At 41.7% G+C, this 16823-nt stretch overlaps 1 protein-coding gene across 5 annotated transcripts in view; it reads right to left on the bottom strand.

Moving 5' to 3' along the window:
* CEP68 (centrosomal protein 68) overlaps nucleotides 1–16442 on the bottom strand; it is a 37284-nt gene extending 20842 nt beyond the window's left edge. The window contains exons 1-4 of one of the 5 annotated variants that reach the window (XM_030196357.1): nucleotides 16367–16442; nucleotides 7074–7452; nucleotides 2875–4347; nucleotides 1559–1681 (exon numbers count right to left, since the gene is read on the bottom strand). In XM_030196357.1, the coding sequence (XP_030052217.1) occupies nucleotides 1559–1681; nucleotides 2875–4347; nucleotides 7074–7439 (1962 nt within the window). In that variant the 5' untranslated portion in view covers nucleotides 7440–7452; nucleotides 16367–16442. Of the gene's footprint in view, nucleotides 1–1558; nucleotides 1682–2874; nucleotides 4348–7073; nucleotides 7453–7984; nucleotides 8052–16344 lie in introns of those variants that run through there. The other 4 variants (XM_030196359.1, XM_030196356.1, XM_030196360.1 and 1 more) reach the window with 4 other exon arrangements.
* Between the last annotated feature and the right edge of the window lie 381 nt (nucleotides 16443–16823).

The raw sequence follows: 16823 nt of genomic DNA, 5'->3' as shown, positions 1-16823 counted from the left end.
GGCAGTATATCAAATTCCATCCGCTTTCCCTTTCTTGAAGTTTGTTATCGTTTTTGCCTTTACCACCTCTGCCAGTTCTGTGCAGTTGTCACCCCTTCTTTACTGTTACTCCTAAGTTACCCACTTTGAGACTCTGAAAAATGCTGACTTCTATTCATTACTTATACCAATGATCTTCACTATAGTTTAAGTGGATGCCAGGCAGGCCAGAACCATCAATGGACAAAGCAGCCGTGTCCTGGGCAAGGGGAGCCTCCCTTCAATCAAACAGCCATTTGGGGTAAGGGATGGTCCCTCAGCAGTAATGCGTATGGCTCAGCTTCTTGAGCAGGGAAGCTTATATAACAAACAAAATCTGCCCCCCCAGTCCATCTTCACCCTATGCTCTCTCTCCCCTCCATACACTCTTGCCCCACCATTTATCTTCTACAAGTCTAACCCACATCTCCTCCAATTCTGCCCTTCCCCTCGCATTTATTAAATCCCCCCCCCCCCCTCACCTTCCCTGGAGGCTAGTGCTGGCACTGCCTCTGAACAGCTGTTCTGTTCTCCAGGCTTAGGGCTCATGGAAAATTGCCACTGGCTCCCAGGCCTTACAGTGAAGAACACCAATTCATACCTTTGAAATATGTGAATGCCTCTATCACATCCCTCTCTCCCCACCTCATCCACCTAGGACACATAGATCTTTAGTTCCTTAAGTATCATCTCAGGGTTTTTGTACATTCTTCACTTTTCTGGGCCACCTCTAAGATATAGGTAGTGTTTCTATTTCTAGGTTTTTATAAATAGTAAAAGTGTAGGTGTGTTAGTGTATTTTGAAGGTAAAAAACATTGGTTTTTCTCTGTGATTTCATGCAACTGCTAGATATCTCTTCCAGAACACCACAAAAAAACAAGACAAGCCAGGGAGGAGTGAGAGACTTCAAGGGGAAATGGTGTTTTCCCAGTGTTTATGCACCAAACACCTATTTTAATCTTTTTCATCAGGGGTGATTTATTGAGATTTATAAGTTAATGCCTATAATCAGAAGTTCTGGATATAGAATGTAGTTATCTAAGGTCTGCAGGTTAAAAAAAAAACAGCTCTCTGTGGAAACAAGCAGCACTTTTTAAAAATTTTATCCATGTTTTCAGAATCCATAACTGCGCATCCCACACAGCAATCACAAAATGCAAACTTCCTTCTGAAGTTATTTTTACCTCCCAGAGTGCATAAAACATTCCCCAACACTGTTACAGTGAAATGCAAGCGTCGCCACTCTGTAGACAAGGCCTACAGCACTTAATCACCTTTCACATGGAACAATTAACTGTGCAACTATCGTTTACTAGCAATACAGCTCATCACTAAACTACACCAGTGCTGGTCATAGCTGGTCATTTTGAAGCAACTTTTTAAAAAAAAATCTCTTTTAAATAAGATATGACATAGATTAAAATAATAATTTTACCATTAAAGCGCTAGTTTTAAGAGTTTAACAAACAAAACCACAGAACTAACTTTTCCTAGTCATTGACCACATTGGAAACAGACTTGTGAATGTGTTTTTTTTACCAGGTAAAGCTCAAGGGATGACTTGATACTTTCAATCTGTGGCTTGGGTTGGATCCAGTTGTTTGTAACTTCTGCTGCCTTATACAGCCATGTAATCATATCCTCCAGATTATGACAAAATACCTACTCAAATGATTAAAAAAAAAGTTACATATCTACCAAAGACATCTAAAATTCATTTAAACTTTTTTTTTTTTACTAGAAGCAGCTGCATTTTGGGGAATCTGGACTGTAGAAGTCATTTCCATACCTTTCCACTTCACCTATGTCTTAAGTGATAAGGGAGAAAACCCTAAACCAACTGCTGGCACCGTGTACATTGAAAGTCACCTCTGACTTGTTCTTTCCTCATCTGTCTCTACAACATTGCAAGATTATCTTGGAATTTAAAAAGGAGACAGCAGACTATGCTGAAATGTCCAGGAGGTGGCCTGATATATAAAAGTTTTGCAACAGAGAACCCAACCTGTACAAAAGTAGGTCAATGTGTTAATTCTTGATAGAATGAGCATTTACTTTGCCATTAATCCAACTAATTTCTCTCTATATATAATATTAAAAAAAACCCACCAGGGCCAAGTTTATAACTGCATATATCTCCCTGCTATAAAGTCTCAATGTGGGGGGGGGGATTAATTTTCAAACTGTCAACATTGGAAGAAAGAACAAATGTACTTAGCACCACTTCTCAAAGTGCACGTACATATGTACTTTCAGTCTAAAACTAGCTACGTGTTTCAGAGAACGCATGGTTACTTAAGCCAGTTCTTTTTTTCAGGGAGAATTTTGAGGAAAAGAAAAAGATTTGAAAATGGAATCTATATTCATACTTTTCTTCTCCTGACCCAAACACACCGTCAGGAACAACTCGCAGTGTGGCTAGAAATAACATGCAGATATGTAACCACACCGAGGGCTGGAAAATTTAATGCAACCAATTTAATGCAGGTAAGATGTTTTTTACTTTTGTAAATTGCTTTGAAAATGGTCCTCCCTGTATGCGCTGGCCGAGGAGCCTTTGGTACAGCAGAAACCAGGTCATACAGATCCAGATGGTTAAAAATAGTTAAAGAAAATGTGTAAAAGTAACTGTATGAAGTACATAAACAATTATAGCTATTGAAATAAATTTCAACTGCAGGGGTCTCTAATACCAGTGCAGTAATCTATCCACTACTGACCACTCCAAGTCAAATTCACCCTGCAGTTCTACATGCTAGTCAGCTGACCTACCAGTAGCTGCAACTAAAGACTATTCCCAAGGGCTATATCTAGAGAACACCCCTACAAGATGTCATTAAACAATTTTACACTACCTTGATACACTGCACAAGCGATTCATTTTTTTGGTCTTGATTACAAAGATGCTGTTCACGAAATTCCATAGAGTCCGAGTAAGACATTCCATTTAGCATGTCCCTAATGGAGGACAGCTTCTCCAGTCTACTTCCTGCATCAGCCTGTTCTGAGTCCATTTTAATTCCTTCTATATCTATCTGGTGTCCAAGAACACAGTAATCTATCGTATCTCCAGTGTCATGCTTGCTCATTCTGTGGACTTTTTCCCCCTTATGATCTTCGACATATTCGAATGATAGATGACTTTTGCTACCCAAGCAATACGAGCGATTGCCTTCTGTACTGTCATTGCCAGAGTTTTCAGCAGTCGATGAAATATTCTTCAGCTGCCCAGCTAAACTTTCTAACTCCTTGAGGCTTTCAGGCAGGGAAAGATATTCATCATCACTATCCCATATTTTCCTCAGCGGCAGGACTTGTGTTGTGGGTAAAAAGCCATGACTCTGCTTCTTTAAGTTACAGACTGAAAAGCTGTCACCCGTACTACACCATCTTCCTTCATCTACACCGTGCAAGTGAGAGGAGCTCAATACAGGGTGCTTTGCAAGAGACAAGGTGCTAGTCAGGTCTGTAGACAGATCTGCTTTATCAAGCAAAGAGGAATACTCTCGCAAAGACACTTTGCCAGTAAATGCATGTTGATGGTCAGAGGCTAATCCTGAGCAGCCAGGCTTCTTACAAAATGGGGTTGAAAAACTTTGTGGGGGGCTCATATACTTCCTGTTCAGGCTTGTGCTGCTGATGGCAGGATGTTTATCTAAACAAGACGTGCCTACAGATTTCACTGTACTCTCTGGTGATGCTGACGGGCTATCAAGGTCAATACCTGAATCGTGCAAAAAAGGTTCAGATACCTCTGTGTCCCTAGTGATTTTCGTGGACCTCATATGTCTGGGGTTTAAAGGATAAGTGTAATCAAGCAAGTCCTGATACTCCTTATGGGGGTTCCAGGAAGGAGAGTGCCGGTCTGGAGAAGGAGGTGAAAAGTCAGGTAACGCACATGCCCAATAATCGTTCTGAAAAGTTGATTTCTTTCTGCTACAACTTGTTTCCACATCGTCACCTATTCTGTACTGCAGCAGGTGGTGTGTAGAGGATATGGAATCTCCAGTGCTATTATACTGACTGCTTGGATATGGAGGGCTAAGTATGTCAGATGACAGGCATCTAGCGGCAGATAAGCTTCTTGATCTCATTCTCTCTGGTTCAGAGGAACTTTTTTTGGGGGGTGGTACAGAAACACTACATCTGAACGATCTTGGCATTAAGATGTCAGAGCCTTGCACGGTTTTGTTGTCCAAACTCTTCAGGCTTGATACATAAGAAGGGAATGATGTCCGAGTTCTACTGTAATCCACTTCATCCGCTGAATGTCTTATAGAGAGTGAGGGATACTCACATGCCTTACTCCTGCCCAATGGCTCACCCAACTAGGAAAAAAAAAAAAAAAAAGAGAAGTCAAACATGTGACATTTTTTCTGATCATGACAATTCAGCTACAGGAATGCATGCACAGTGCAAAGAAATGAGAGGAGAGTTTGGATCAGCTTTCTTATCATGCTCTCTTAAGTATTTTGATAAGCAGGTTCAGACCTGGTTCAAACCTGGATTAGAGAATTACTAGAAAATAGCAGTCAGGGAACCCGATGGTCCCTTACCAATAGTGCAAACTACATATGCAACAATAACCAAGAAATAAAATATGGGGAGAGGAAGAAACTTGGTGAAGAGGATACAACTAAATTATAATCTTTCTACATAATAGATATTTCAAGAGAAAACAGCACAATTTCAGAAATGTTATATAATACACAATGGTTTTTGGTTATATTATTATTATTTAAGGGGTCATCGCTAGTACTACAAATTGCCAAATAATCCTGTAACCTCTTAGGTCAGGGACTAATTATTTGACGTTTAGAAGTAAATTGAAAACTTTTCTATTTTATAGATGATGATTGTTAATGGGGTCATGGATCTGACATATAACCATTCTGTGGGTACAACCAAAGTGGTTTACATATATGCAGGTATTTTCTCTGTTCTAGTGGGCTCACAATCTCTGTTTTGTACCTGCGACAATGGAGGGTTACTTGACTTGCCCAGGCTCACAAGGAGCTACAGTAGGAATGGAACCCAGTTCCCCCAGGCTCTCAGCCCACTGCCCTATTAGGCTATTATTCCTCCACTAATGCTACCAATGTTGTAATTTCTTTCTAGTATTGTACTAGTCTCTTTCATAGTGCATTCACTCTGCAGCTCCTCAGTATCTCTCCACTCTCATCTCTCCCTACATTCCTCCCCGGGAACTCCGTTCACTGGGTAAATCTCTCTTATTGGCACCCTTCTCTTCCACCGCTAACTCCAGACACCGTTCCTTTTATCTTGCTGCACCATATGCCTGGAATAGACTTCCTGAGCCAGTACGTCAAGCTCCATCTCTGGCCGTCTTCAAATCTAAGCTAAAAGCCCACCTTTTTGATGCTGCTTTTAACTCCTAACCCTTTATTCACTTGCTCAGAACCCTTATTTTATCATCCTCACTTTAATATTCCCTTATCTCTTATTTGTCCTGTTTGTCTGTCCTAATTAGATTGTAAGCTCCGTCGAGCAGGGATTGTCTCTTCACGTTCCAAGTGTACAGCGCTGCGTACGTCTAGTAGCGCTATAGAAATGATAAGTAGTAGTAACAGCACAGAAACAGATTGTTGGGTGATAGCGGTATACAAGACTTATTATATTGTATAGGTTTGTGGTATGGCTGTTCAAATCTGATTATTTTGTGGGCGTTTATGTTTCTCTCCCTTTTTACTACAAACCTTTTCCAAATAAAACGAAGGGAAAGAGATCTAGGAATGCCTGAAATGTGGCATTATTTTGTCTTTCAAAATCCACTGCATGCCCAGTTGTGAAGTACATGGCACATAGGGCAGACTCACGTAGTCATCCTACCAAAAATTATTTGCTATCTGACTTGTCATATAACACTGCAGGATCCAGCAAGCTAGTCCTGCTGGCAAAACTAACAAACTTGCTGGAATTAAGCACAGCTAGTGCAGGACTCTTAAGCACAAAAAGGATAACTTAAAAAAAAAATTTAACATTTTGGACATTATTTGTGACCATCTCTGGGAAAGGGTGACAGATCCAAAATGTTGAGACTGACCAATTTTTCATGTCATGGATTCATAAGCAGTCTGAAAAAAAATTACAAGTTTGACCTCTTACATTTTTTTTCTTCTTTCAAGTTCATAAAAGGATGGGGTTTGGACTGTTGCGTTACAAACTGTTTGCTCTAACATAATTCATTAAAAGTTAAAAGCTCTTTTTTTTTTGTTTTTGGTGAGTTGTCACCTTTTCCCAGAATCACATTTTTATCCAAAATTTTTATAAACAAACGTTGTTATAATTCAATTTGTTTTCTTGCTAGATTAATGAATGGTACAGTGTAACATACCAGGGTTTATGCTACAAAACTTGGGTTATACATTGCTTACCTTGAAATCTGTCCATACAGCTTACTTTCTATTCTAAAGCAGAATCACCAACCAGCATCTTCAAAAGATCAACTTGCCCACTCTGTATTGCTTTAAACACATTCCCCCTGACATTCAAAACTATTTAAGCAGCCAGGAACAGCTCCTGGCTGGTTAAATAGCATTTAAGCACCTAACCGCGTATCTTTTGACCACTAAAAAGTTAACCGGTTAGCATTGAGTATCGGCAAAGTTGGTTACATTTTTAGCGAATAACTGGGTTTTAATGTCGGCAGTAGACAGCAAACGCGCTGCCCGCTGAATATCAGGCCCATTCTCTTTTTTCACTTTTCCTTTTGTTTACGCTTTTATGAATAAAAAATTGTGCATCATTTATTTGCGCCATGCTGAATCAGACCAAGGCCCATCAAGACCAGCACTTTCACTCCTACAGTGACCAATTTGGATCACAAGTACCCAGCTGATTAAAAAAAAAAAAAAGAGAGAGATCAGAAATCAGGCAGCAATTCCCTGCCAGTAAGGTTTTCAAGATACCACACTGTATGCAAATATATAAATATTCATAGTAAATATCCTGAAAACCCAATGGGCCCAATTTAGAGTAATAAAGCACAATCATTCTATGAGCAGAGCACATACTATACGTTCACTGTTCTCACCTGCCGTACCCCAGTCTGGCACCGCTCATCAGTGCTGCATTCAGTCATGTCAGCCAGCGGTTTTCTCTCCAAGTAGTTTGCTTTCACTTTAGACAATCCAGGTAAAGGTATTAGAGGGACTTCTTTACTACCCTGTGGCCTCTTCACTCCTCCTTCTGTCAGTTTCCGCCATGTTCCAGACACTCGTGTCTCCTGCACATCTTCTCTTCTGCTGTATGAAGGTTTGGCTTCCTCAGCCTCTAAGTGACGCCGTACACTGTTGACTAGCTCGGGGCAGTCGGTCTCCAGCTCTGTATAGTTCCACCTACCATAGGATTTCTCATTTAGCAGAGCAGCAGCAATGAACTTTTCCACTTCAGATGCCATTACAACAAAACTGCTGTTAAGAAATCAGAAGAAATGTTTATTTAATGCTGACTTCTTACAATCACTGTTCATAAAAAAAGCTAACAAATATTTTTTAAAGGGTGCTTCCCAATCCTGCAAAAATCTACTACCCTCATCTTTTTCTTCCTTTCCCCCACCCCCACCCAAAAAACTGCATGAAGATCTAAGCTCTCCCCAGTTCAGAGGCAGTTAATCACAGAAATGGCAAGTACACATCACAATTTTACAAGTAAAACTTATTTTAGGATCTCAGACTTCACTGCTCTGTAGTCTAACTGCACAGCTACAGAGCTAGCCCATGCTAAAATGATCTGTCATAAAGGCTGAAAATTTCAGGGAGAAAAAAATCTTAGCGAACACAAAATTATATTACCTTCCAATATATATATTTTTTTAATTCATTTTCAAAATTACAAGCACAAAGTACTACTTAAGGAACTCCTGATTCTTGTGACAGGAAGAAAAAAAAAAGGGAAACCACACTAATTCAAAGATAAGTCACTTATCAAATCAGGAAAAATTACCATTCAATACTCTAATGAAATCACTGATTCAGCAAAAGGCATCTAAAAAAACCCCAATAACATTCTCCGGCTTCATGGGATTTCAAATTCATAGATGTTATCCAGAAACCCTTACTGCTGAGGCAACGCTGCCTCGTTGCCTTCTCTTCCACTGATTTCCATATCCAAAGAATAAGCAAGTCATGACATGTCCAACTGCAAACTCAGACCTCAAGAATGCATCTTATACCACATACCACAGCTTCCAATCACCAAGGAGCACAGAAATGCATTCAGGCAACAAGCAGCTGAAACCCAATTTTAGAGCCTGGTTTACAGGAGGCTAACTTGGTACAGGAGTAGCTTTAAGAAGCAATCTCAGCTTTTGCTTACCAGTTTGTTGTTAGCTGAGTCTGGTAGCAGACTTACACAATATGGACAATTAGCATTATGTAGTTTTCCTTTGGAAAAAAATGAAATGATAATGGGTGGAAATGATTCCAAGTCTGCTTCAGTTAACAATGCAATGCACAACATGATCTGAGGTGCTTTCTGCGATTTCAATTACAGCCCTTGATTTTCCGTTAGTTGCCACTACTCTTTCTGCAATTTCCCTGTAACTTTATAACATTTAAAGAACTGGCAGTCATCTACTGGTGGCTTCACCATGGTTTTGTGACTCTGGGCATGCCACTTAACCCTCCATTGCCCCAGGTACAAATAAGTACCTGTATACAATATGTAAGCCGCATTGAGCCTGCCATGAGTGGGAAAAGTGCGGGGTACAAATGTAACAAAAAAAAAATACAAAACCATGAATTGGGAGAAAGTGATATCAACAGCTAAGCTGTGAGCTCCATGCTGACAGTGGCAAAAATAGCATCTTTACCCCTTAATTAAAGTCTATGATCCCACGAGTGGTCTCTGCAGAAGGGAATCTAGTGATTCTGATCCTTCAATGTCGATCACACGCAGCTGGACAGCAGAGAGGTTTGGCTTTGGAATAGAGACACATGCAGGAACTAAAATAAGGCTGGGTGAGAGCATAACAGGGGAGAAGACAAGGCCCAAATGAGCGATGGCTCTGGGTCAAATATATAACAATCATGCCACAAGGTCCAGTCCTAGTTCAGAGAACTGAAAGAGGAGCTGGCCACAGCAAAAGCAGATGTGATGGCAACACTACAAGACATGCAGGTCGAAGTGGCAAATGTGGGACACTGACCGGAGGATGTGGAAAGCTAGGTAGAGGAACAGGACTTAGCAACAGTACATAGGAGCACAAGTGGAGAAAAAAACTGGTGGCACGTCAAGATAAAGTGAAAGATCTTGAGAACCAGATGTGGAGAATAATCTTATTTGTTTTGTACCGGAAAGTGGAGAGTATGAAAATTGTCTTGAAGTGTTGGAGGAAATATGCAAACAGGTGTTGGCGTCAAAGAAAACTTGATCCATGATGTTCCAATCAAACCTGACCAGGCACACGAAGCCTTTGGGCAGCCACTGATAAATGGGCCTAGAAACACTGTCATGTGTTTGCATGACTGTACAGTACAGTCTCGTTTATCTGACCTTTGCTAATCCGATCATACAACATTTTCCGGCATAGCACAGAGGGAAGTTTCGGGTCTGAGACAAATTTCAAACCCATGAACCTACTTTTACCGCAAAACAGCAAACCTGCTTTTACTACACAGTGAGTTTTATTCTCTTTTTCTGAAACATTTCTGCAACATTTTTAATAGGTACGCAAATACACTACAGTACTGTATTTTTATTCTTCCTCTTCAGATCTGTAGAAGATCACTTCTGAAATGGCCAGTCAAAAGAGGAAAAAAGTATTGTCTATACAGCAGAAACTTGACACTTTCAAAAGAATTAACAAGGGTGAATCCAACCAAAAAATTGCAAAAGAACTAGGAGTGAGAAGAGTAACAGTTCTTCATTGGAAAAGGCAATGCAGTGAGCTGATCGTGCCTCTATTTTTTCATTGGACACTAGAAAAACCATGAAAAAAATGCAAATATGAGGTGAGTTTCACACAGCAAAGAGACAAGGGCATACCTATATCAGGGCCTATACTGCAAGAGAAAGCCGTTTTTTAGAAAGGAATTCAATGAAGGTGACCCTGATTTCACTGCTTGTATCTGGTGGCTTGATTACTGGAAGAAAAGATATGAAATAAGGCAGCTCAACATTGCTGGGGAAAAAGTTGTCAGCGAACTTTGAGGAATTTGTCACATTCAAAGCAAAATTTCAGCATCTTATTTTGGAAGGAGAATCAAGGGACCAGATATACAACTGTAATGAAACCAGGTTAAATTTTAAAATGTTGTCATCGTGGCTCAAAGCCTTGGCTCCAGGTTATAAACAGAATAAAGAAAAAGTGACTATTCTAGTCTGTAGCAATGCAACTGGTAAACATAAATTACCACTGACTTGCATTGGAAAGTCAAAAAATCATGTTTTTTTTTTTAAAACATGTCTCCTGCTCCTGCTGCGCTTTTGGTGTCCTATAGGAACCAGAGGAATGCCTGGATGGACAAAGTCACTTTCTGTAACTGGTTTTTCAAGGAATTTGTTGCATCAGTAGAAGACGTCTTGAAAATTATAAACCTGCCTAGGAAAGAAATCCTTCTCTTGGATAATGTACCATCTCATCTTGATGAGGAAGAACTAAGACATCAACCAGGGCATACTGGAAGCCTTAAAGAAAAAATATCACCATAAGCTTCTTACAATGATGAAGGGAAAGGAATGATTGAAGTTTTAAAGAAAGTGACCATCAAAGATGTTATCTACTGGATTGCTCAGTCATGGGATGAAATCGAACCTCCAACCCTTGAAAAGTCATGGAGAAAGTTAATTCTCAAGAATGAAAATGAATAAGGACACGGCACTGAACACAGAGCAGCTGAGGAAGCTCTCTTTCCTTTGTTACAGGAAATACCGGGCTGTGAAAATGCTTGTGAGGATGATATACAAGAATGGATGCAGGCAGTCAAGCAAGGATTGCTAACAGTCAAGGATGTTATCACTATTTATTTATTTTTGTTACATTTGTACCCCACGCTTTCCCACTCATGGCAGGCTCAATGTGGCTTTACATGGGGCAATGGAGGGTTATGTGACTTGCCCAGAGTCACAAAGAGCTGCCTGTGCCTGAAGTGGGAACTGAACTCAGTTCCTCAGGACCAAAGTCCACCACCCTAACCACTAGGCCACTCCTCCACTCGTGAATGGGAATGGAGATAATGTCAATGAAGACACCTCAAGTGAGGCTGAACATAAAATTGTAAAAGTCAGTCATAGTGAAGGCATCAAGGCAACTGATGTTGCACTGGCATATGTGGAACGAGAGGAAGCAACAATTACTGATGTAATATTATTGAGACGCTGGCATGACCTTGCAGTGAGGAAGAGAAGTAAAATGGGAAAATAAACATTAATCACAAAATTTTCCAAACAATTTTATAATTTATGCTTACCAGTTGCATTGCTACTACATATATAGTACAGTACTGGTCTTATTTTATGGTATAGTACAGTAATTATGTTTTAGAATTCCAATCAAGCAGCAGAATGTGCTATATTGTTAATAAAGAATTTTTGAAAATTGGGAACTCTATGCTTTTGTTTATGCATTGTTTGAGGGTGTTTTCCATATTATCAGATTTTTCACATCTGAAAACAGGTTGGTCCTGTTTATGTTGGATAATCAAGGTCGTACTACACTACAAAAGAATTACTAGGAAGCATAATGACAGCACTTAAAACATTTGAGTGAAAAGGTCAGAAAGTTGCTTTGTATGTGTATTTTTAGACCCAGAAACTGTACTACTGGCTCTTTCTACTCGGTTTCGCATATACAATCAGCAGGAGCACCCATGGAGTGTAGTCAGTATCAAAGGCTCTCAAGACACTGAAACAGAATGGAGTTATAGACTCCTGTGATAGCAATGGTAGTCCTGCGACTAAAGCACCATGGACCCCAAGGGGTGAAAGGTGGCAGAAGGCAGAGAAACCCCCTTATAAGATGCTTGGGGAGGATAAGCTTCCCCAGCCCAAACCACAACCTTCCCCACCTGCCAGACTTAACTGTCTTCCTCTCCCATCGAGTCTTGCCCCATTTCTCTCTCCTTCCCTACCCATCTCTTTCTTTTTCCTACCCTGACGCTGCCACGCAGTGTCTTTTTGCTCCCTCCCTCGTCCTGTTACCTCTATTACAGTACATTAACATTTATAGTTCACAATTACCTAATAGTTCAATGTAAATAACAGTACAAAAATAAACCAATCAATCAGACTGGGAAAGTACATTATAAAATACCTCCACTTGGCCTGCATTAGTAAACAACCAGCAAAGACAATCACGGAAGTTTATGTTGGAGGAGGTGGAACTAGCAGAGGAGGAAGTAGTGGCATGCAAGAATCACAGTCCCACTTGTCTTGACTGGTTGTTTACCTGCGCCAACCCAGTGGAGGTGGCAATGGGAAGAAGGGAGAAAAAGATGTTGAGTGGCAGGGTAGAAAAGAGGGGAGCAATACAGGATATGGAGTGGTTTTTTAGCTGTTGTATGTTTTGATTTTACTCTATTAGTTTGACTATCATAGGTCTATCCTATTTTTAAGGATTCTTTTCTATCTGTTGTGTTTTTTACCTCCTTTGTAAACTGCTATGTCCATTTTAGCGATATATCAAGTCTTTTGAATAAACATCAACAGATGCTGGATGTTCAGATTTTTCCAGATGTAGCTAGAGATACTCAAAAAAGATGTAGTCACTTCCTACTGATGAGATTGGCTGTACTTCAGTTCAGTGCCACTTTCACAAATATCCTTGTAAATGCATTATTAGATATCAATCTGTGAAGTATGTTGTTTTGAGCCTTCCCATCTCTCTGCCTTTTCAGTGGCTAAGCATGTAGTAAGTAACCAGGGTGTTACCTCAATAGTTAGTCAACTCTTCATGAATATAGCTGTTTATTCTAGCACTTCAGGCTATTTTTCTTGGTAGCTTTTTTTTTTTCTGTATTCTCTCTTTTCTGTAATCTTGGATCATTACTTGTGGACTTGAGTGATATTTCTTTGTATTCAGATTATTGATGTATTATTGCCTTTTGCTTTTTATTTTCTTGATCCTATCACTTTGTTGTACAAATGTTTGCTTGGTTGATAATTGGAAATTTCATAAATTTAAAAAAAAACATGCTGGATGGCTGGGGGGGGGTGGGGTGGAGATGATATGCTGGATGGCAGGGCGGAGAAAGCAAAGAGGTAGTGAAGACTGGGAAATAAGAGGAAGGAGATGGAAAGTTATAGGTAGATGTGGTAAAAAGATGGAGATTGAAATCGGAATGGATAGGCAGAAAAAAAAATGGAAGCAAGTTGAAAGGCACAGATCAGTGTTGGGGCTGAATGTAAACAAAGAGGTGAAGAAGACAGAAGGAGAGAAAAAAAGCTAAGACAGGAAAGAAGTAACCAGAAGGGAAAGGGAAATGGGACTTGATATACTGCCTTTCTGAGGTTATTGCAACTACATTCAAAGTGGTTTACATATATTCAGGTACTTATTTTGTACCAGGGGCAATGGAGGGTTAAGTGACTTGCCCAGAGTCACAAGGAGCTGCAGTGGGAATCGTACTCAGTTCCCCAGGATCAAAGTCCACTGCACTAACCACTAGGCTACTCCTCCACTCCAGAACAGACTCAACACAATTAGAAAAGTTAAACGACCCATCAGAAAGAGAAAAATGAACAGACCAATAGCCAATTCCTCCAGACAGAAACGCAGCACCTGACTGCATCTCAGCCCCCCTGCAAACGGCTGCCACACCTGTGGTGGAGTTCACCCTCACAGCTATTGTAGACCAGCTCCTAATAAAGGTCACAGGCCTGCACATACATGTGCATTAGGAGCTGAGAGCCCAAAGAACAATACAGGGGTAAATCCTCAATGAGTGGCAGCCTGAATGAAGGTAATGGACTGATTTTTGTTGCATTTAACATTGTATTTGACAAATAAATAAATGCAGAGTTATTTCCGTTTAAAATGTGTACATTCCTTGATCTGCAAGGCTGACAACTGCTCTGGTTGCCCTAGCCAAACCCTGGGAAAGGGAGACAGTAGAATGGGGGGAGGGGAGAAGTGTCCAAAGGACCTGCAGCGGACACATTCACAGCAGCTTCTCAATGTCAAGTGCTTTACCAGAGGGCTGCCTAATCGAGAAGGATCCAATGTGGAGAACTGCATGAAAGTGCATGGGGAAATTGTGGTGGGGGTGTATTTCATGCCTGGGGGAGATGCCTGCCCTTATAATAGGGAAATTCTACACAAACAAAATTGCAAATAAGTGTGTACAATTTTGCAGAATTTTTCTTTTTTTTTTTTTTTGCATAGAATTGCCCCTGGAGTAAGATTTACAGAAAAAAAGCACTTTCAATTTAAATAAAAATAGTGATAACATGTCGCTCATCTTTTGTCATTTCTAAAATGTTTAGCTGGGAATTTACAGATCTTAAATGAGATTTATTAAATGCACTGGCAATCAAAGAAAAAAATTTCACACACACAAAAACATCTCGCAAACCACAAGAATCACCTTGTCCTTATGCTTTCATAGAAAAACTAAGGGCCCTTTTACTAACCAGCATTAAAAAGTAGACAGAGCGGTCCCTAACGCAGGTCTGTCCCATGCGCTGAGGTCACTTTTAGTGTGGTGGTAAAATTGTTTCATTTTCCATTTTTTCTATTAATGGCTATGTACTAATTTCCCCATTAGCACATGACCCCTTACCACCACCAATTTTGAAGGTGGTAAGGGCTCATGCGCTAACCACACACTAATCAGTTAATGCGCAGCAATGTAGATGCACTAATGGGCAGATGATCAAAAGCCCCGCGCTGTTCCAAACTACGCTCTAAAAATAGCACTGGAACAGAGCAGGGCTTTACTGCACCTATGATCAGAGATAATTGCATGCAGTGTGGGAGGATTGTGCCTGAGCCCAGACCCCAACTACCCCTGCCCCAAACCAGGCAAAACGGGGGCTGGAGATCCCCCGACCCCCCCCCAACACAGGTTCAGGGGGGGTTGGAGATCCAGTGGGTCTCCAGCTCCCCTAACCCCCCCAACATCCCTGAGATGTCCCTGGTGGCCCAGTGGGCCATAGGTCGATTCCCCCCCACATCTGGTGGTCTAGGAGCCCTTCCCCACCCCCCAACCTTAAGTTGGAGAAGGGAAGTGGCCTCCCTACTCTTCCATGGGTGCCACCTGCAAAATGGCAGGGCGTCGCCATTTTGCAGGTGTCGCCGATCGGAGGCCACCTCCCTCCTCCAACGATAGGAGTGGGGAAGGGCCACTAGACCACCAGATGGAGGGAGATTGACCCACGGGCCACTGGGTCACTAGGGACATCTGAGGAATGTTAGGGGGGGGGTTGGGGGAGCTGGAGACTCACCGGACCTCCAGCCCCCCACACCTGTGTCGGGGGGGGGGGGTGTTGGGGTTCCTGCAGGGGGGCTGCTGCATTGGGGGGGGGGGGGGAATGGGGGCAGGCCAGCATGCAAATGCATGCTGGACAGGGCTCACCTTTCCTCCCCAATGGTCTGCAAACCTTAATGCCATCTCCGAGGTGGCGTAGGGTTTGCTGCAGCCAGCGTGCCAATCTTTGGTGTGCTCGTCGCTGATCACTGGGGATGAATAGGTTTAGCCCTGTTTTGCATGCATTTGCATGCTAGTTGCATTAAGCGCCCACTAGCATGTTGTTTCATGTGCTCGGTGGCTCTGATCATGGGGCAGTAGCAAACACAGGTGCTAGTATGGCACTAACAGCCTCTAGCACCTGCGTTTGCTTCTGATCGTCTGCCTTTAACAGATTAGCGAACACACCTACTTTCCATCCTATACGTATTCCCAGCACTAAAAACAAACTATTTTTTTTAGAACATGGGAAGCATGTGCCAAGCACCCCGCATTAATGTTTACCACAGCTTAGTAAAAAGACCCCTAAGACAGAAAAAAAGCCCCAGCCCATTTGCTCTCTCCTACACAATGCCACAGACTCTAGCTACTTTCCAACTCTCTCGGTTCCTTACTAGTCCCATCTGTTCTCATTCCACCTTTTTCTTCATTTAAAAGAGAAAGATCCAAAGATACCAAGTCATTCGCATTTGGCTGCCCTCCCCTCACACTTGCAAACGCCAACCAAGCCTGCTCACACGCATTCGGGAATTTCGGGGGCCTGTTCCCCCCCTCCCCGTAGTTTGCCATCGTTCCCTCTGAATTATGCTCTCCTAGGATGGAATGTCTCCCCTCTCTCCGCGATCCGGTCCTTCCCCACTCCCACCACCACTACTACTACTATGCTAAAGCTCGCACCTAAGGCAGCCCACCAACACACCCACAGCTTTCTTTCGCCGGTGCTCGGTCCCGATTCCGCTCCGATTGAGGCACCCGGCCGCCTTCCTTGCCGGAAACATGAAGTTACGTCAAATGAGAGAGCGAGCGAGATGTGGGGGTGGTCAAACAAGGAGGTTTAATAGATAGGAGTGGAAGTGAGCCTATCTAGTCCACTGTAAGCAAGGAAGCCAGGTTAATCTCTGTTTCCACGCCTCCGCGCAGCCGTCATTGCCATACACTCAAAACAAAGGCAACAAACCTACGAGCTGCTGCATCCACGTTGTCGTTCGTTATTGTAAACTGTTTCAGTTAGATAGGAAGCGCCATAAAAGGTAGAGGAGAAAATAAATAATTGAATATCAGTAAGAATTTGAAAAATTATTGTAGCTGGTAGAAAGAGCAATTATAAACTCCGTGCTCATTTTTCTTCACTGTTCTCCTATACAATACAAATGGCC

This window comes from Microcaecilia unicolor, chromosome 3, assembly GCF_901765095.1.
Source record: "Microcaecilia unicolor chromosome 3, aMicUni1.1, whole genome shotgun sequence".
In the NCBI taxonomy this organism is placed as follows: Eukaryota; Metazoa; Chordata; class Amphibia; order Gymnophiona; family Siphonopidae; genus Microcaecilia; species Microcaecilia unicolor.
This window is presented reverse-complemented; position numbering and strand designations above follow the sequence as displayed.